Raw genomic sequence first — 21,023 nt, forward strand, 5'->3', positions numbered from 1 at the left:
TTAAGAGACACTAGAAATAAAAGGAAATAAATAATTTAAATACGAGATGCACATCTACAGTAAAGGTTCAGACTGATGCACGGCACAGTTCCTCCTTCGTTAATGCAAACAAATGCACAGCAATTAGACCCGAACAGACCCGAGTCTGAACCTGGAGCATCAAATCAAATCTGATTTCTGTCTCCTCCTCGCTGTCTCTCATTCTCACTGGCACACACTGATATACACACTGACGCACAGCTATCAAGAGGATATGAAGAGGACAGGAGAATATTGTTTTTCTCCATTAAGTTTTTAAATATCTCTGAGGTGAGGTGAAGAAAGAAACGAGACCTGGAATTCTCATATGCCTCTCATATGGATGACATTTATACAGGAGGTGTCACGGGAAATATTTGTAGTCATACACAGTAACTGCATCAAGACACACACACACACACACACACACTGCACACTCACCTGTCAATGCTGATAGCACACAGGTTGAGGATACTGGCGGTGCACATCATCACATCTAGCGTGACAAAGATGTTACAGTAGAGCCGGCTGAAAAGCCAGGCACCGCCGACCACCTGCACAGGACAGACAGGCAGATTATCAACGCACACGTTTCTCTTCCCCTTCCTCACCGTGAAGTGTTACGCACCTATTGAGCACACACATGAATGCACACACTTGCACATGTGACAGAAAAACAGGGAAGAAGGAACACATGAAGACAATTTGACCCCTGTTATAAGAAGGGATGCAGAAAAATAAGCTGCCAAAAAATAAAAACATATTCACCTTGATATATTGAATGAAAGCATATATGCTAATAGGGGAATTAATTAGGCTAATTTATGCATGAATTAAATATGTTTATGTCACTTATTCTCAGATAACGCAAGCTGCATATGTGTAGATATTCTGCGATAATAGCACCATGACGGATAACACACACAATGTTGATAAATCTAATTATCCTCAAGGAAATTTCCAATTTTCAAAGGACATTGACCCTGAGCTACACTGATGACACCCCAAACAACACCCTCCCCCCACCCCTCCACAACAGGCTTTCACTCAGGCTCCATAATGCCAGGTAATAACTGTCTGACAATGATGAATGAGATCCAAGCTCCATCGCCTGCCTGCTGAATCTCTTATATCCAAGATGGGAATATACGCCTACCTACACAGAGAGGCGGCACACACATGGGAATGTACACACGCACACACACACGTATGAAGATGTAAATAGAGAGTGATCTCTCTCGCGGGGACCAATGTCATCACATATACACAGATACACGTTTATACACACCAGTGTAAAAACATTCACTGCTAACGTTTATTCCCAAACTTGACACAACACATATCCCGATCTTATAATTCTCATTGCATTTTAAAGGAGCATTCCCGAAATTTTACACATTAAAATCTGTTAACTTGGCATATGATTCAGCCTCGTTTGCTGCTTTGTACGTCTCTACAAACCACGGATATGTTACAATTTTCATATGTATCACATCAACGTTTCTAAAGTGATGATATATTGCCACGAAAAGTTGCACTATTTCGAGACATTGCTGTGTTTCCAGCAGCTTTTTAGCCACCAAACTTTTTTTTTGTGACCCGTTGCTGTATTTCCACCACAAGTTGTTTTTTTAATGGGACATCGCTGCATTTCCTGCTGGGATCGGCAGCTTTTTAGCTACAAAATGGGGTTTGTTTTTTTGATGACCTATTGATGTGTTTCCATCAGTAGCATCCCCTGCGTTGCGTGTTTGTTTTTTACCAAGACATTGCCCAAAAGGTTGTTTTCAGGGACACATTGCTGTATTTCCAGCAGCAACTGTAGCACCAAAAACTGTTTTTTTAAGCCACAGTGTGATCTTTTCCTAACCATTTGTGCCAAACTATAACCACGTGTTAACCACAGTGTTATTGAAACTTTCCACTAAACAATAACATACAAATTTGGACGTGGTTTGCAGACACATGGCAACATTTATTCAGGCGACTGGGTTGAATATTTAGTTGCACAGCCTGTAAAAACAGTTGCATAACGTCTTCCACCGACTGGGGACACTGAGTTTGAAAGATAAGTTAAGTAGGCAAGGAGAGTGCAATCAAATGTACTATTCAAAGGCATTAAGGGAAAGTAGGAATGAGCATTTTTGGAGCTCCATACGATTCCAGAGCAGGTTAATGAGTATATAGTGTTTTCACATGGGAGAAGTGACAAAAGCACACAAACCAAATAAAGTAGCATACTAAGAAATGCTTGATTTATGAGTGTGTCATTGATGCACACTGTTGATTTGCAATGCACTGCACAAAGGAAATGGAGAAGCTGCTCACTGCTGCAAAAACTGAAATAAATTGCTGATGGGACAGAAAGATCTTAGAAACAAAAAAAACTACAAAATGGAGTTTTTAACTGCAAAAACAGAATTCTATGACATTTAGTATGGTATGTACCGAGTTTGTAGTATGGCGTTATGGCACAGCACAGAGAAAATGTCCTTTGTGTCTCCTCTTTTATCTCTGTGAGGACATTTGGTCTTCTCGAGTACAGAAATAACACCAATACAAACAATTTATGCACCGCGTGTACACAGTACTTGTTTGTATTCAGTCACCCCCTCACACAAAAAGACTGAGGCACACATGTGGGCACATATTGAACATTGTGTGCACAGTGTGGGAAAATGACGGTGACTCAGTGGGGCTCCGCAGACACCTTGCGTCGATTGTGTTTGAACGTATGTGATCTGTACTTTCACAGCAGTCAGTTGTGCTAAATGTCTCCGTAAAAGGACACAGCAGGAGGGGCAGTTATTGAGACACTGGGACGGGAGATGGAGTATCTGTTAGAGGAATCTGTTTGTGTTTCTATTGTTTTTCATTAAGCACAAATAATAGAATTATCATATCACATTAATGTTACAATAAAATACCCTTTTGGAAATTATGTGAAACAGGTGCAGATGACAAAACCATTTTTGGAGGAACAAATTGACGAGCCAAGAATAGATCAACAGAGTATATATGCAGGAGTACGTTTGTCTCATTTAATCTTAGGGCTGGGTAATAAATAGATATTGCATCTATATTGTGATGAGACTTGATATTGTCTTAGATTTTAGATATTCTCAATCAACCTGTTTTCATTCCCAGGCTGTCAAATACACATGCTTCGTCACGGCCCTCTGCATCTGACAGTGACGCACAGCTGAAACACACTGTAACACGTGGTTAATGTCGTGAAGTGGTCGCAGATTGGTTTAGGCAACAAAACTTGGTGAGGTTTAGAAAAAAGATTATTTTAGGGGGTTAAAGTAAATATGTTTATTATGCAACGTAGTATGAAGTAAGTGCGTCACGTGACTGATGTCATTGTGCAACGACTGTGTAAATTGAGTAACATTATATGAAAACAGCACTAACTGTCAGTTTCGCAAAGGACTTGAGCTGCCCATCTGTTCTCACTCCCAACTCGTCAAATACCGCCGCTTTTTCGGTGGACCTCAACGTCAGACACCAACATACCCAGGCACCCTTCGTGGCGATATGATACACAACAGGCAGCGGCAGTCTTTGACGTTGCTGGCAACCACTGTAGCATTAAGAGCGAGAAAGTCCATATAGGGCGGGTGGGAGATGAGGACGATGGCTCAAACAAAGTCTGCACTTTCACACCGGAGACCACTATTTCCCATGTGAAACCACAAGTCAGTGGAGTTATTCTTATAAGAATGTGGCGTGCTAGTACGTGTAGCATGCTATGCTGTTGACATTTGTTACATGGCGTTACATTACCTCAGTAACAACCGTACTTATTTTAAGCTAAACCATGATGGTTTTTCTCTACACCTATAAATATGGTCTTTTGTTACCTAAACTTGAAAGTACTTTACCTACGTTGTAAGTTCAATTTGAAAAAGACTGTATGCATATAATGATCAGAAACTGTACATTTCCTGTGAAAATAGAAGTTCAGTTTAAAAAGGTACAATCATAAATTGACAAGCCGTCCCTGAACGTCCAAAATTGATGCAGTGGGGTACCTATCACATCACAGCTGGACGTGTAGGTCCACTGACAAAGCGGTGGTATTTGATGAATTGGGATGAGAATGCGTCACAACTGTCTCCTGGGTGAAAGTCATGTTTTATTTGACCAATCCACCTCATCCCCCTCGCACCACGTCAGTTGCTCTCAGCGTTAAGACTTGCAGCGGATGGCTTTATATTGGAGCTACCTGAAAGCCTTTGTCTCATAAACATGCTACAGGGTGCCTTTGGCGTCGACCCCACACGCTGAAGGGCATGACAAAGCGTTGGTATTGACATCCTTGGAATGAGAACAAACTGTAATATCGTAAGAGGAGGATAAACTTACCAGACTGTTCTCGCTGTTCGATTGTTTGTCTTTACCCATTTATTCATTATATTCACATTACTAATGATTATTTATCAAAAATCTCATTGTGTAATGAACCCAACAAATTTGTAGCAATATCGATATTGAGGTATTTGCTCAAAAATAGTGTGATATTTAATTTTCTCCACGTTGCCAAGCCCTGCTTAATCTCCTGTTTTCTGTCAGATCTCCCTGTATTCCATATAATAACATCCTACTGACAAATCTTGACCTGACAGAGTGGTAACCTCCGCACTACAAATGGAGCTCTTCCCGTAGTCAGGTCATACGTTTGCTGCGGCTGAGCAGCATCGTTTAAGATACATTGAGTAGAATGAGTCATTGCTGCAAATACAACCACTTCCATCAAGTACAAATCATACATCAACTGTACCATCCAGGGATATGTTGGCTTGCTCAAGGACATATGATTACCCTCTGATGGGTGGGACTGGGGAGTGAGATACTCAGTCACTTTCCCTGCCGAGACCTGCAGAAGGAAAACCAGCAACCCTCTGGTCACAACAAGTTAATCTCCCATCCTTCAGACAAGAGCTCACAGGGTGATGGTGCTCACAGTGCTGGGAGTTGAAAGTCTTTGTGCTGATGTGTTTTTTTTCTCCAAGGTTTTTGACCTTTACATTCCTGCTAAATTAATAAAAATTGCACCTGTGTGTCATACTATCTTTTAATGACTCGTTCCGTACGGGATTGTGAGTTTACCCTTTGAATCTGAAATAAAAGACGTAGCACATGCTCTGACAGCATGACTGCCTGCATGGAACTCATGACTGAATCCCGGCGAGGTTCCTGGCTACCTCAATTTACCTTTCATAAGATGTAATCATCTTTAATTTGTCAGCCTCTGCTCACTGAGCGTGGTAATTTATTTATTTAATCTTTTATGGTTGACCTGCCGGTGGATCTTCTGCTCACTGTGAGAAATTGTGTTTTCTGCTGACAGTGAGCAAACTTCAGGCAGCAGTGGGGTGACTGCTCGTTAAATATAACTGGACTTCAACCAGGTGATTTTTAGACCTCGTGGGCAAACACCTGCCTTTGAGCAACACACTCTGTACCCTGAGCTTCAAGGATGGTATTCTACACACTCTCACAAGCCTGTGCCTGTGTGCTTACACAAACAGGACACTCATTTTCAGTGTGCACAGTATTACTTTGATGAGATGTGGATGCCTGAGTCATGTGCACCCATACAGTTAATGGAGTTACTGAACAGCAATTGACACAAACATGCAAGGGCGGATTATGAGACAGTGGGGCCCTGGGCACAGACATGGACAGGACCCCCCACCTCTCCTACATAGAAGTATAACATGCAGACTTTATATGTATTTAGCCTATTTTTGTAGTTGTTTTGTCTCTTTGTAGTCATTTTGTGTCTCTTTGTGGTTGTTTTGCTGCTTTTCATTGTCGTTATGAGTCTTATTGTGTCTTTTTTGTGTAGTTGTTGAGTATTTTGTAGTTGTTTTGCTCCTTTTATATAGTCTAGTCTTTTTGTTTCTCTTTGCAGGTGCATTTATTTTAGTGGTTTAGAGACTCTTTGCAGTTGTTATGTTTCTTTGTAGTGATTTTGAATCTTCTCTGTGGTCATTTTGTGTCTCTTTGTGGTTGTTTTGCCACTTTTCATTGTCTTTGTGAATCATATTGTGTCTCTTTGCAGCTGTATTGCATTTATATGACGTTGTTTTGCATCTCTTCAGTGTTTTTGTAGTTTTTTGGCCTCTTTCCATAGTCATGAGTCTTTCTGTGTCTCTTTGCAAGTATAGCTGGTGCATTTCTTAGTGGTTTAGAATCTCTTCGTAGTTGTTCTGTGTCTCTGTAGTTTTTTAAAATTTTCTTTGTAGGCATTTTGTGTTTCTTTGTGGTTGTTTTGCTGCTTTTCATCATCGTTGTGTGTCTTATTGTGTCTCTTTGCAGCTGTTTTGAATTTCCATGTAGTCGTTTTGCGTCTCTTTGTAGTAATGTTGAGTATTTTGTAGTTGTTTTGCCCCTTTTTAATAGCCATGAGTCCTTTTGTGTCTGCATTTCTTTTTAGTGGTTTAGAAACAATTTGCAGTTTTACTTTATCTGTTTGTAGTTATTTTGAACTTCCTTGTAACACGTTGGTGAAGATTTTCAGTCATCCAGGTCATGGTAATCATAAGTGCTATATCATAGGCAATTGGAATTGCTTGCGTTCGCCTCTCATCCAAGAGGCATCTTCAGTTCTGAACTGAAGATGCCTCTTGGATGAGAGGCTAAACATCTTCAAGAAACTCAAGCAAGTCCAGATGCCTCTGATATAGCACCTATAATCTTCTTTGTAGAAATTTTGTGTGTCTCTGTAGTTGTTTTGCCCTTTTACATAGCCATTGTAAGTCTGTTTGCAGTCATTTCTTGATCTCTTTTTGGTCTCTTTGAGTGTCTTTGTAGTTGTTTTATGTTTATTTGTGGTCATTCTGAGGCTCTTCCTGGTCGGTATGTGTCAATTTGAGTGCCATTTTGCAGGTGAAGTCCAGGGGGGCCCTGACAGTTTTGGCCCCTGGACCTGTGCCCAGTAGGCTCATTCATAAATCCATTTATGGACAAAAGGATGGAGGTTGAGGAAATTAACTATGAGCAGAAAAACTATGAGAAACTAGTGAGTAATTTGTGAGAAACACACGTAGAACAAACTAACAGCAAATACAGAGATTCTGATAAAAATTAAATTCACCATTTTGCAGTTGCCCCGATGTCATCTGAGGCTTGGCCAATTATCCAAAGTAGATGAAGTCATTATTTGTTAATATTCAATACATACTTCAGCAATTATGTATAATCTACATGAATAGTGAAGCACTATCTAAACCAGCTTTTTATCATCATTAGTGTCTTCCTATCACCCACACAGCTGTCACTGCGTAATAAGCTCCAAATGACCCTCATCCTTTTTCTATCTGACTGTAGCTCCTTTTTCTTGTTTCAAAAGTCCACTTTGTCTGCCACGTAACTTTCTGCCCTTTCTCCTCTTTCCTCCTCTCCAGCGTCAGCTCCTCACTCACTGCCAAGCATCTGTATTTCAATCTCTTCCACTTCCTCTCCACTGTCTCACCCTTGTTTCCCTTCAGAGCTCCACATCAGTGATTCCCAACCAGGGGTGCATGTAGCACAATTGGGAGCAGGATGGGTAAAAAGATTGTGGGGTAGCTCAAGTAATTAAAAATAACAATAATTCATGATTTGATTAAAAAAACACATCCAACAATTGTTTTAGGGGAGAAAATAAACCTCCAATTAGAATGGCAAATTGGTAATTTAGTGAATTTACTGTCACAGTGACCAATCTCTTATTAATGTGAAATAACTGACCCTTCGCTAAGTCCCGCCCCCAGGTGCAGACTGGCCAATCATAACCAGGGACCAACAACAACACTGCTGTGCTCCATTGATTCTAACTTTATTGTTTCAGATTTCCTTCATTTTCAGGCTGGTTTTGTGAATTTGGAGCTAAATGTTATCAAAGAAGTCAAAATAATTTGCTGAAAGTAACTAATGGATAAATCTTTTTTCTTTGAAGTCATCCAAAATGAATCGTTAAATGGTTAACATTTTTGGTAGAAATGAAGGGATAAACAGGATAAATGGACATAATCAATTAAAAGTTACTTCCAGCTGCTTATTGCAACTGTTTATCCATACTTTTAGCCAGCATAAGCCTTTTTATGTATTTGTTATTATAGTCATTTCTTTTAGCTAACATGAGTCATTGTAACCGTTTATCCACCATTTTAGCTGACAGTTTTCATTGAATAAATGGTGGTTTTTGCTCCTCCAAAGGTTAGTAACTGCAAACATTGACAAACTAATTTTATGAAAAAAAAAAAAAAAAAGTCGTTCTCGGACTGGAGGAAGTTTTTCATAGTTATAGAAACCTGCCTTTTTGTTGTGTTTGCACTGCAAGAACTAGGAACGATTATAGTTCTTAGAACGCCGTTTGAGAAGGGACTTTTTAGCTCCTATTTCAGAGAAGGTCCTCTCTGCACAAGAGGAACCATGAGTGACATAAGTGTACGGTGATTGGTCTCACACAGCCAATGCAGCACTGCTAACCACCATTTCCAACAACCTGTCAGCTGTGAAAACATCAGATAACACACACACAACAGCTTGTAATGAAAAAAATGAAAGATAACACGGACAAATGGACTGACAGTGAAGTTCAGGCTTTACTGAGCATATGTGAAGGCACAATTTTGACTCGTCAAAGTTCAAGAGATATTGCTATCCCAACCACCAGATGGCTTACAATATGTCACTTCAAGTTCTTGGTGGTGCGAATGCAAACAGAAAAAAAGGCTCTGAAGGCATGTAGTTCTCTGGGGACCTCCCCGTGAGCACTTCCTCTCAGGGAGTCCACAGATGTGCTGGTCCAAAAATGCCTAATATCCACTGTTAGGTATTGGGATTGTATGTGTTAGTTAACATCCACTTTGAAATGTAATGAAATGAACTTTAAAGAACTTAGCAGTATGAGGTAAATGTATGTTAAAGTAATCCCTGTGTGCAATAACCTCAGGCTTCTGTTTCAAACCTTTTTTCTACTTTGGTTGCAAGCTGACGTCAGATCGTGACAGATTTCTTTATAAAGTCATGCTCCAGGCACACTACTGCAAGTGTTTACATTATGCAGCCTACACTGCTACATGTAGCTTCATGCTAACGTCAGGAAAACGTGTAACTTTGTTGACAATGTTGTTAAATTCTCCCAAATTTTGGATCATATTCCTGCTGGAACATGTCCAGTTGTGAAGATTTTGGTTTAGAAGCTTTTATTGGTGATTTCCACAGTAAAAACTGAGCTATACTTCGATATAGTCTTTCCCATAGATGTATAAATAATAACTAGAAACCGGATCCCCAATTCATTCAAATAGAGTTGCTTCCAAGTTTATTTCCGCGATATGCAGCTCACTAAAGATGCACAGCAGTGTGTCTCCTGCGCGGCGTTCACGTCCTGTAAGATTCTAAAGCCAAACCCTGATCTTTTTTTTTCCTAAACCTAACCACTTCCGTTTGTTGTTGGGTTAGCATTTATGCATTTATTTTGAAAGAGACTGTATGTAAATGTTACATTTCCTGTGAAAACGGAAGTGTATTTTGAGAGAAAACAATGTATGTAACAGACAGAACTTGACACGGTGTCCTAGAACGTCAACAACCAACACATCCAAGGTACCTTGCACGTCGTATGTGGACGTGGAAAGTCAATGACCAAAACGTCAGGTCGGAGTGAGAATGTGTTGTTTCAGGGGGAAACACAAACACAAACAGTATGCAAACTTACTTGAGTAAAGGCTCGAGAACCACTGCTCTAATCAATGCTTCTTTCATACACTGATATTTTGTTAACACAGACACCCTGCCTTCCTCACCTCCAGGTAAACAGCCCAGGGCATGACCAGCGAGGCCACCAGCAGGTCCGCCACAGCCAGGCTGACCACCAGGTAGTTGGTGGTCGTCTGGAGTGAACGCTCCCTCAGCACAGCCAGACACACCAGCACGTTTCCAAACACGATGGCAAGAATGAGCAGGGAGTACAGCATGGCGTAGTAGTTACGCTCATCCTGCCCCGACGCCTCTGAGCTCTCATTCCTCTCTGAGTCCCATCCAAGACGGTCTGATTCGTTCCAGAGCCGCTCTGCGCTGCTAAACATCGCCATGGAGACGTCCCAGTGACATGGGAGGTGAGGTGTTTGGCAGACCTAACGAAGGAAAAGAGCAGTTTGTTGTTTTAACCATTCATCACATAGCTCCCTCCTCCTCAAAGACAGACTTAACATTTCTCATAACTCATTAGTCAGATGAAAGTGCAGCTTATTAGCCATCAGATGATGACGGCAGCATCATTCCATGACTCCTAGCGACAGTAGTCAGATGAACTGATAAATAAAACAGCTGAAAAGCATCCCTGCAGTTGTGTTCCTTGCTGTTTACACTGGCTTATTTTTCCTGCTGAATGAAAGGTGGAGGCACATATTGATGCCGCCTCAAGCTCCATTGCTCCTGTGCAGACAATCAGCTCCATGAAGACTCAGCAGAAATTCATTCTCTCAACATCAAACTTGATAGACAGTGCATTTACGGTTGTTCCAATCAGCCTCTCAAATGTATCCCCTTCCTTCCTTCCTTCCTGCAAATGGCTTGTAATACAGCAAAGTCCAAAGCAGAGATGGTAACTTTAATGAGGGGCTGGCAGTGTGCCTTTGAGCAGTGTCAGTGAGGTTAGCTCATCAGGGAGGGGTAATAAGTCCGTGCTGCCACCCTGAGAGGTCCGGTTGGCTCCGGTCCCGGGCTCGGCTCCTCGCGCTCCATCCTTCCTCTCATTTATTCCCAATCCTCCCTATCTGGCCTGAATCCAGATAACAACACTGTGGTAGTGCTCACACCTGTGTCTACATGTTAAACAAACTGATCCATCTTACTCAGCCCCCCCACCCCCCTACACCCCTCCTCCCCAACTCTCTTCATCTGTGACAGAAATAGGGAGAAAGACACTGAGAAACTAGGATCATTTTTAGATCTGGCTCAAACCCAGGAGGCTTTTAAAGATTTCCCAGTCTATAATTCCACTCAGTGCCTCAGTGGCTCCAGTATCATATGATTCTCCACTAGAAGAAGCAAAGAAAAAAAAAAACACCGATACCAATCACCTTGAAGTCTCCTAATGGGAGTTTATTAAAATAAAACACACAAAATCAGTTCTGACAGCTCACAAGGAATGCAAATCATAAAACCACATCCACACACATATGAATCTTTAATCTGAGGGCATTTATTATGTGATACAAGGCTGCTCCAGTGAATGGTCTGTTTGTATGTTGTAAATTAAGTGCTAATTGAGACAGATTTCCCTCTTCACTCTTTTGTTCCCTCATGCCAACATGCAGGACTCTGACCTACAAGTGTGTGATATGCATCCTCAACTGCACACACATGCACATGCCCACATACATATACAGTGTTGTTGCATGCTGTGAAGCCATTAGGCAGGATATTATGGGAGGAGAAGGGGGGTTACTGTATTTAACCTCATGTACAAGAAGACCTAAAGGCAATGTAGTTATAACAACATTAATAATGCATCAGCCAAAGAAAATCTATTGTTTTCCTTTTCTTCCAAATGTATTACAGCTGCCAGGGAAGCTTCATTTACGTAGGTCAAACCTTAATCGCGAATTCAATTAAATCCACTGATAGAGCTTCTTATCAGGCTCCACAATCCCGCTTCCACAGATTGGGGTCAAATATAGTCCAGTAACAGAGGAATAGAAGCGCCAAACAATTTCCCTAAATGATGAGCCATCAGAGCGCACTCACAGTGAGACAATTTAGCAAACAAAAGCAGCAGATAAGAATTTAAGGTGCACACACTGGAGCAGAAACATAAAAACTTAATGACACCTCAGTGTTTTTTCTTTCTTTCCTTAACAACCAGTGCAGAATAAAGTCACCAGACTTGCATACCTGTTACTGTTTCCCAGTGAAGGATTCATCAGATGCCATCGAGGGAAAGCATCATCCGTGCAGAGGTAAAAGTTATCCGGTCATCGCGTCCAGCACTGCGAGGCGAGCTGGGTGGGGGAGCAGCAGGAGGAGCGCGCGGTGCCATTGCGCGCAGGCGAATGTGAATAAGGGAAGCTCACAGATGAAGCGCTCACTTACTACATGTCCACCGACGCTCCGTGGCTGTGTGACTGTTGCTAACACGCGCTGAGCTGCTTCTTTTTTTTTCTTACACTCTAATTTGGCAGCCACAGGGGAGGCGCGCGTAGTGGTGGAGACGTCAGGTGTCTCCCTTTGCGCGTGACATATGAAGGTGACTGATTATTACAACAAAAACGCTTTTTTTCTCCTCATATTCAGTTGAAACTAAATTTTCTATGATGCAAATAATCACATATGCTTAAATTGTGCCACAGTCCTGTCCCCTGGCTGTAGTCCTCCGCGTGACCCTGAACCAGTCTGGGTCGTGCTTTGCTGGAAGTGACATTCGCACAAAAATAGCGTAATGTTGGCCTCATAAAACAGGACCAGTAAAACTCACAGAGCGAAATGAGGTCAGGCTGGGTCTATGCATGAAAGAAAAATGTATAGACCGACACACAACTGTGGCTCTGGGTCCCTTTCCAGTCCCCTTTCACACAACAAGAACAAAAAACTGTGTCCATTCAGTAAAAAGTACCAACAGGTTGTGTCTTATACCTCACAAAGTCAGCCAATGTGTTTCGTTTTGCTACCTTCTACATGGCATTTTAAAGATAAGTGTAATAAGCCCTGCAGGGGCAGCACACACCAGACAAATGAGATCTGGACCAAACCGATCAATGTGAAGTGCACCATGGGAAGGTGCTGTTTTAACTTATTCCAACATGCAAGGAGTCCAGTTTCATTGGAGAAAATCCAATAGACCTTTGTGTGGCACTTGGTTGTATTTTAATACATGGGTTCTTTAATCATTAATCTGTCAATTGGGAGGCAAATGGAAGATTACATGGCTCGTGTTTCCAGATATTTCAATATGTAACACATCACAGCACCTACACTCACTGTGGATTTTGTTACAAAGCCTGTAAAGACCAGTTTCAAAAAGCAGTGAGCAGCAGGAGGTTGATGATCTGCTCCATGTAGCCACAGCAGCTGACAAATAGCCCTAACTGATCATTTTTCACCACCAACCTGCAGTCCGTTTGTGTTTTAAATAATGTTAAAGTGTCCAAGTGTCCTTGGAAATATGACCCATCCTTCTTTTCCACAACAGCAGCAGGCAAATATCTCCTGTGCACTGCAGAGCTGAGGAGAATCGTAAAACACACCGTGGCTGGCATGAATCCATACATCTGAGACTTGACAAACTTGATGGTGTGTGACATCCATAACACGTGCTAAATTTTGACTCTGGATGAGTGCACAGTGGTTTCTCCAGTTATTCAAAATGATGTCTGATAAATCCAGATGTCCCTTGCATTTCATTTATGCACATAATGCAACATTCAGGAAATCAATCTCAGTCTCTCCCAGATGAATGGCAGCGACTGGAAGTGTGTAATTGTTTTCCGGAAAGGCTATTGCCTCTTTGACGTGCTGATTTATGTCTTAAATGTGCACAAAATAAAGGTTTTTAAATAGAGGCACGTCTAAACTCATTGTAAATGGTTACTGAGTGGATCACAGAGCACCATCACAATCATTTCACTTCATGCAGAGATAATAAACACAGCATTGGCTCCTACACACACAAACACACACACATGCTGCACTGTTGATGTTTGCAAATGACCTGGTTGAGAGAGAATGGGATGGAGGTTGAAGGCAAAGTGGGATCTGAAGGCGAAGTGGGATCTGCTTTCCCTCTGAATGAGGCATCTACAGACCTTGTGCTGACTGGGCTCCTGACAGCTCCTCATAGAGCTGTTACTCACAGGATCCATACCTGTCTAGACCAATAGTGGTGTGAAGGCCAGGCCTGAGAGGGCATCGCTACAATCATGATAAAGGACAGTGTTAGAGTAACAGATGTAAATATTTTCAGAGTTGGTTGAAATTCTGCTGCCATCTACTGGTTGAAAGATTGAACTGCATTTATCTGACAGAAACTCAAAAGCTTGGTTTGTAATACTGTATGCATGTTCACACTGTAAAAGAGAAGTAAAAATAAGTGTGGAGTTGATGGGCAAAAAAACAACAACACAAGGCACAAAGGACAGGGAGGAACTGATAAAGAATAACTTTTCACCCCCCAAATGACCATTTGTGATCAAAACTCACTTGTGTTACTTTGAATTTGTGAATAAAACTTTGCTTTTCCCACATGCCTCCATGGTGAACGAAGAATCCAAAAAACAAAGGAAGTTTTTAATGAATTGAAGTCATAGGTAACTACGTTAAACAACAGCAAAACTAAATCAAGACATTTGTTTACAAACTCTCACACAGCTTGTGCAGTGTAATCCAAGTCTGATTTATACAGTTGTGTAAAGTGTCTTTGTGTAACCTGAAAAGCACGATATAAATAAAATGTATTAAGCTGATATTTATCTTTATTATTAGTACTTCCCAAACAGACAGTCCTGTCTGACTGCGAAGTGAAATAAAAACGTGTCCATGCCCTCTTCAAAGCCAGACTCCACTGACAAAAACAGTAATTGTACCTTTCTGAACATGGGTGCTGCTGGTCTGGCACTGCTGCAACCAGTAAGTTTGAGATATTGTGTGACTTTGGTGAATCTGAGCCAACTTTTTAACTCTTTACCCCACAAAACGCCTAAGAGAAGCACCCTTATAGAACATTCTAAGGCTACCCATGGATTTCAGTGTGTTTTCATTCATTTTCCAGTCAGTCATCACCATTTGAAAACTTGAATTTCTTTAAAGTGGAGTTTCATTTTTTAAAATAAATTATACTTTGTATCAAATATATACATGTTATGAACTTTAGATACACAACAAATGTTCAAATATATTTGCCAAATTATTGAGATAAGTAACATATCACCAGATTTGGCATAGAACAGTTTAAAACCAATTTTACTTTCGACTGTATTTGAATATATAATTTTTCTATTGTTCAAAAAAACAACAAACTCATCAGGTGGTACAAAAAAAAAAAAAAAAAATTCCACGAGTTCAACAAACTTTGGGAAACCCAGCGAAATTGTATCCCTTAATCCTATTAATTGCTCAAGTATTACTGGGTTTCGTGTCTACCAATCAGAGTGTCTGTTACAAAGCCAAACACGGAACCTGTTCAAACGGGCGTCAAATGTTGTCTTTATGGATATGCCAGGGGCATCAAAACTCGTTATTAAGGATTTAAAGGGGGGGTGTCATATGTCATCATTACCAAAGTCACACAATAACACTAACTAACTGATCGAGGCAGCAGTTAACCAGACGCCTGTACATGTACTATGAAGCAGGATGAAGAGTTAGCAAGGTAACTTCAGGGTTACAGTACTACAGAGATGGTTCAGTTTTTACCAGGATAAATCACCGGGGTAACTTACGCCAAAGAGTTAACCTCCTCCTCCTCCTCCTCCTCCTCCTTCTCCGCAGGTTAACTTCAAAGTGTCTGATCACATCCTGTCAGCATTCTGACCTCTGACCGATCAGATCACTGGGAAGAAAAGTATTCTGACATGGACTAAAGTCTGGAGTGACAGGTAAAAAACCTGCATAGAATTTTATAGGTCAGTAGCTCAGTCCACACCTGGCTTGGGAACCACAGGGTCTTGTGTTCAAGTACAGAGTGGGGACTGGTAGCTGAAGAGGTGCCTTTTAGGTGCCCTTGAGCATGGCACTAAACCCCCAACTGCTTGTGGCACCTGTCCAAGAAAGCCCCCACACTCTGACATCTCTTCATTTAATGGCTTTGAGGAGATTATAGATAAACTTTCACTTTCTGCTCAGTTCCCTGTTTCAGTGTCTGACGGGATAAATGAGACTTGGATTATACTGCACGAGCTGTGTGAGAGTTTATAAGCAGATGTTTTGATATAGTTTTGCTGCTGTTAAACACAAGACTCTATGACTTCAGCTCATGAAGAATTTTCTCTGACCTCAGTTCACAGTTTTCTTCATAAATTCAATGTAGCACAGGGTGAGTAAGTGATATATAAATGTTCATTTTGGGGTGGAGTATTCCTTCAAAATTTATGGCTGAAAATCTGTAAAAAAAAAACAAAGTGTGTAGTGCTGAATTGGGACAAACTGCAGGTTTACAAAGACGTACACTAACATGTTGAAATTTGTATATAATTTAATCAACATTAAGCACTTCTACATTAACCAGTTTGTCATTAATCACAGAATAAAAAGGATGCACAGCATATTACAAAATCAGTCAAATCAGTAGCTAAAAAAATGTAACACAGCGAAGAAGTTTGATCTTTAGTGTTTTTTTTTTTACCTATAAATTAACAGTTAATGTAAATGAAATATGTAACTTATAAAGAAACAGTCAATGTGAATGTAATTTGTAACTTATAAGCAGTCAACTGAATGTTGCTCAAGAGTAACAAACACCTCTGATTTATGTTTTGTAGTTTGTTTGTTTTTTGCACTACCTGTATTCTTAATAAAAATCTGGAACTTAAGCACCATGGTTCAGTCCGGGTTCATTTTCCTTCTTGCTCTTCCCAGTCAATGTACCCTCCTTTATAATGTCTCGCCCTGAGAAGAAGAAGGAGCATAAGAAGAAGAGCTCAGTCTCTTATCATGGCTGTTTGTTTTTCTACTAAAAGGTCATGCAGCATTCAACAAACCAAAGCAGCGTCCGAGGACATTGCACTCTAGTGTCAGTACCATCCAGGACTGATTAATAATTAAATAACAACACACAAAATGTGCCATTTATAGTGATACAAGCTCCACTACGGCACATGAAGAGGTTTAGCAGGGTCCACGCTGAGTTTATCAGTGGAATCATTGGCTCATTAACTGGTTATGTAACAACTGGACTGCTGGATGTTTCACGTGCATCTGCATCTGCTGCAATTTACCTGCTAAACCCCATCCGATGGGCAATGTCCAGCGCTGCGAGGCTCCTTTTCCCACTCCTGCAGTGAAACACGATGTTGTCGTCATCTTTCCCTGGAGCCTTCACTTCAAACATCTGCTGAAAGCGCTCTGGGGACAGCTTCAGAGACTCCTCCAGGTTGCCCACTGACATTCAAACCCAGAAATAAGAGTAAAAACACACGTGAAACCACTCTTCTTCCCATGTTATGCATGTGTTAACACTCACATGGGATGTTGACAGCATCTGGAATGCGTCCAGCTTGGAATTCATCTGGGTTTCTCACATCAAACAGCTGAATGTCTCTGTTGGACAGCATGCTCTTCAGCTGTGAGTAGGTCACCACTAAACCTGAGAGCGAAACATAAAAGATTACACTGAAGTATAAAGATAAAATCAAGCCTTTGCCACTTTTACAGTTGTGTGAAAAGTCTGTAAACTTACCATCCATTGATTTGACAGTAACCTGAGTTAACTTAGCATGCAGTGCTGGGCAATACTATGAGGATAAGCTACACCTTTTCCTCACTGACATACCATTGTTATCCCTTTGAAACAAAAATGCCATAGTCAACCAAACTCTCTGTTTGAAACAATAACATGAAAAACTCTAGGTACACACACACACACACACACACACACACACACACACACACACACACACACACACACACACTGCAGGCCATTCAGTCTGACAGCCTCTGATAATGCCATAGAGGAGCACTTAACATTTTTTACAGCACTCAAACAGCACTTTGATTGACATTACACCACCAGCATACAGTAGGACTTTTATAATAGCAGACTAAATAGGCCAATAGGAGTTTTACAAGGACATAAAAAGGTGATCCCTCTTGGACACAGTCACAGTATACAACCAGGAAATATGTTTTTACCATTGTCGGATGCCTCTCCGCATTTGGGACCTGAGGTTGTAAAAGCCCGTAAAGCAGAGCTAAAGGTCGGGCAAGACCTGCGGTTCACTTCCGCCGCAAGCTGGCAGAAGCCTCGGGAAAGCACAAAGGACAGCAGCATTGTGAAGACAAGTGTGCTGTGGAGACATCTGAGACTGACAAACATGACGTCTGACTGCTGAGACTCTCACAGGCAGTCTGTCCTCTTCTTCTCCTGCCTGAAATTAAATGCACCACAATAAATGTTGCATTTGACGCCATCCTCAGGTTGGAAATGTTATGGTCATTAAACATCAGACTCGGGACAGGTGCTCACTAAAAAGAAAACAAGAAACAAGCATGTAACTTTATGTTATTTGGGGGGAAACCTGTCAGATGTTCACAAGATTTTTTCCCCCATTAAATCAAATTATTCACACTAGAAATAACTATGTTGGAAGCCACACATAGAACACATTAAACGTTTCACTTGTAATGCCATGTGTCCTACTGTGCTGAAATTTGGGGAAATGCTTACAGCCCTTATGATAACACATAAAGCTGGTTATCGGGAATCACCTAATCAACAGTTTATAGCATCGTACACCATCAAATTTCCAGACATTGTGTATTTAAAAACATTAGAATTAATTTTTCAAGTTGTCAACAGAAACCTTCCTATCTGTATTCATTTCTTATTTTTTTTTTAGGTTAAGAGAACCAATGTAAAACACAAATGTGTTTCAGTTTTGGGAGTCAAACTATGGAATGAACTCAGTGCTGATTTCAAATTGTGTTGCTCTCTGTTGAGTATCTAAAAAAGCCTTAAAATGTAAAATGATTATGGATTACAATGTAAAATGATCAGAATGGAAAAGAATTGAGTTTATTTCCTTTCTTTGGTATTGTTGATATTCTGGGTTTTGCTTTGGTTAATATAGGATAGGCATAAATCAGCCTGAGGTTTCAGCCTATTCGTTTTTCGGCTACTGACTGTGAGCAAATTTGTGTGAAATAATTTTTGTTTTTCCAGATGTATGTAACCAAATAAAAAAATATTCATTCATTCATAGAAATTAGAATAATATATATACTTTTAATTTTATTATCATGTTGATGTTTTGCAGCAGTAGAGGCCATATTTCCCTTGGTTTGCCTAAAATGTACCCATAATGCTGATTTTAGCATCAAAATAATCATATTCTCTGCATGTTTTCAAAACGTACATTAAAATTTAAAGGTCCCATATTGCAAAAAGTCAGATTTCCATGTCTTTTTCTTTTATCAACAGGTATAGGTGCTATATAAATATTGTGAAAGTATCAAAATGCTCAATCCACAGACAAATGCACGCAGTCCATGTCCGTGTTCTGACAATATGTGACCATTGCCTTTAAACAAGCCGTCAGGACCGCTCTGAAGTTGTGATGTCACAACTATACTATATAAGAGGCCATACACAGGACGTGTTTTATGCACCGTCAAATTCATTGTGTTCAATGCAGATGCAAGGCAGATGTGACACCATCACGGGGCTCACCTTTTCCCAAGCGCCTTTTTTTTTCAGGGCGTGATGGCTGCACCCTGAGATAAACAAAGTTCAACTTTTGGTCCACACCGCATGTCATATGACGAGGAACAACCAATCACCTCATCTTCTGTTAATATCAGTCTGGTGTAAATATGAAGAAGAAGTTGATCCTTTTAGTGCAGTTCTACCCAGACTGTTACATCTATCCCACTGACAATATATTTCGCTTACAACACACTTACAGAACACCTGGAGGAAGATCAGCTGTGCACTCAGGATTCCTGAGCCAACGGGACTTTGTCCATTAGATTTCACCAAACAAAGTTGATGACACTTCTGTGGGTCTGCCAACAATGCATTGTTTTACAGCCCAGGAGCTGTGACAGTAGCAAGATGTGAATGTTAATACTAAACTGTGTTTGTGTGTGGTTACACTGAGACTAACATGCTGTGTTAAATTCTCAGGCAAAGTGCTAGTTGCCATTTACTTTACATTGTTCATTTTAAAGAGTTTCTCTGTCCTTTAGTAGATTGAACATATTCATTTATTTTATTGCTTTATCTTTTTTAGTGCTGCAGCTGGTGTTAGCCTCTGGTCATGGGAGCAGCTGGTGCAGTAGGAGTTCACCTGTTGAGGTGTGGTGGTATAATTTTAGGTTTGCTGTGGCACTGGTAGTAGTTTAAGTGTTTTTCTGTTGGGGGAAAAAGGGTTTGTCCACTGATTGTATACTTTCTGGTGCATAGGCCAGCCGATTGGTGCGCCACACCCCTGCAGCAAGATGCTTTAACTTGTAACTGCTTTTATAAAATTGCTGTTAGTGACCCTGAGTGTAATAAAAGCCACATTGACTGTGAGCTTCATTATTAAAGTTCACCTATAGTTACGTCAAAGTTATTTGGAGATATTCCTCAGCTGGTAAAAACAAGACTGGACAACATTCTTTACATGTTGCTCCACGGTGAAACCACTGTCCAGAATAACAATAACAAGAATAACAACAATAATACATTTTTAGAAGTTTTGGGACATCCAGCTTTATGGAAAGAGATGTTGTGATGACAAATTATCTGTCCCAGGGGTAGCATGTAAACACAACTTTAGGTGCCCAGCAATACACCTGCCATGTGTGAAGTAGATAAAGGTCAGACAGACAGACAGCTTTATAGTTAGCTTTATAGCTGTGCTATTTGCTTTGCAGTTAGATGTGCAAGCACACACCTATCAGTTTTGTCTCTTCAACTCTACTGGCCTGCTAAAAAAAAAGAGAGAGAGCATGTGTTTGTCATTGGGTTAGTTGTAACATTCCTTTAAAATGTGTAATAACCATCCCCATCCCTGACCGCCATTGTTTATTAGTTGTAACAACAGTGATTTAAAATGAGCAAAGATGAAATGCCTCACATTTTACCCTTGAGACTACTTACTAGTGTAATACAAGATACCAACTTAAAATATGCACAGTTCTTCACACAGCTATGAAATTTCACATGCAAGGTCACACAATAAACGGAGGCCTTTTACATGACTCAGAAGCCTTGTTTTCACTGAGCAGTACAGTACAGCTCACTTTGGTATGCTTTTGTTCCGTTTGCACTGTGAAAAGTTGTAGATGGTACCAACAGAAGTGTTCCT

The 21,023-nt window shown here is 40.7% G+C and overlaps 2 protein-coding genes across 4 annotated transcripts in view; both read right to left on the bottom strand.

The window, feature by feature from the left end:
- The window catches only part of drd3 (dopamine receptor D3), a 32,249-nt gene extending 19,858 nt beyond the window's left edge, over positions 1 to 12,391 (bottom strand). For both annotated transcript variants that reach the window (XM_050056698.1, XM_050056697.1), the window contains exons 1-3: positions 11,917 to 12,391; positions 9,825 to 10,154; positions 460 to 572 (exon numbers count right to left, since the gene is read on the bottom strand). In XM_050056698.1, coding sequence (XP_049912655.1) covers positions 460 to 572; positions 9,825 to 10,112 — 401 coding nt within the window. In that variant the 5' untranslated portion in view covers positions 10,113 to 10,154; positions 11,917 to 12,391. The remainder of the gene's footprint in view (positions 1 to 459; positions 573 to 9,824; positions 10,155 to 11,916) is intronic.
- Positions 12,392 to 16,189: 3,798 nt separating this feature from the next.
- On the bottom strand, positions 16,190 to 18,084 carry si:ch211-161h7.8 (thiosulfate:glutathione sulfurtransferase). Of its 2 annotated transcripts, none has more exons than XM_050057290.1 (4): positions 17,863 to 18,084; positions 17,195 to 17,317; positions 16,950 to 17,112; positions 16,190 to 16,620 (listed from the first exon to the last, which is right to left on the bottom strand). In XM_050057290.1, exons 1-4 carry the CDS (start codon positions 18,044 to 18,046, stop codon positions 16,566 to 16,568), a joined length of 525 nt encoding a protein of 174 aa, XP_049913247.1. In that variant the 5' UTR covers positions 18,047 to 18,084; the 3' UTR covers positions 16,190 to 16,565. The 2 variants fall into 2 exon arrangements, with proteins under 2 accessions (XP_049913247.1, XP_049913248.1); XM_050057291.1 differs by lacking the exon at positions 17,863 to 18,084 and adding an exon at positions 17,411 to 17,536.
- Between the last annotated feature and the right edge of the window lie 2,939 nt (positions 18,085 to 21,023).

The sequence above is a fragment of the Epinephelus moara genome, chromosome 11 (assembly GCF_006386435.1).
Source record: "Epinephelus moara isolate mb chromosome 11, YSFRI_EMoa_1.0, whole genome shotgun sequence".
NCBI classification, from domain to species: Eukaryota; Metazoa; Chordata; class Actinopteri; order Perciformes; family Serranidae; genus Epinephelus; species Epinephelus moara.

Bases quoted from the DNA above. Each gene is read 5' to 3' on its own strand.
- si:ch211-161h7.8 (XM_050057290.1), bottom strand. From the start codon at position 18,046: ATGTTTGTCAGTCTCAGATGTCTCCACAGCACACTTGTCTTCACAATG. The intron at 17,113-17,194 runs GTGAGTGTTAAC...TTTGAATGTCAG, and splicing joins AGATGCTGTCAACATCCCAT to TGGGCAACCTGGAGGAGTCT. The intron at 16,621-16,949 runs GTAAATTGCAGC...TCTTCTTCTCAG, and splicing joins CATCGGATGGGGTTTAGCAG to GGCGAGACATTATAAAGGAG.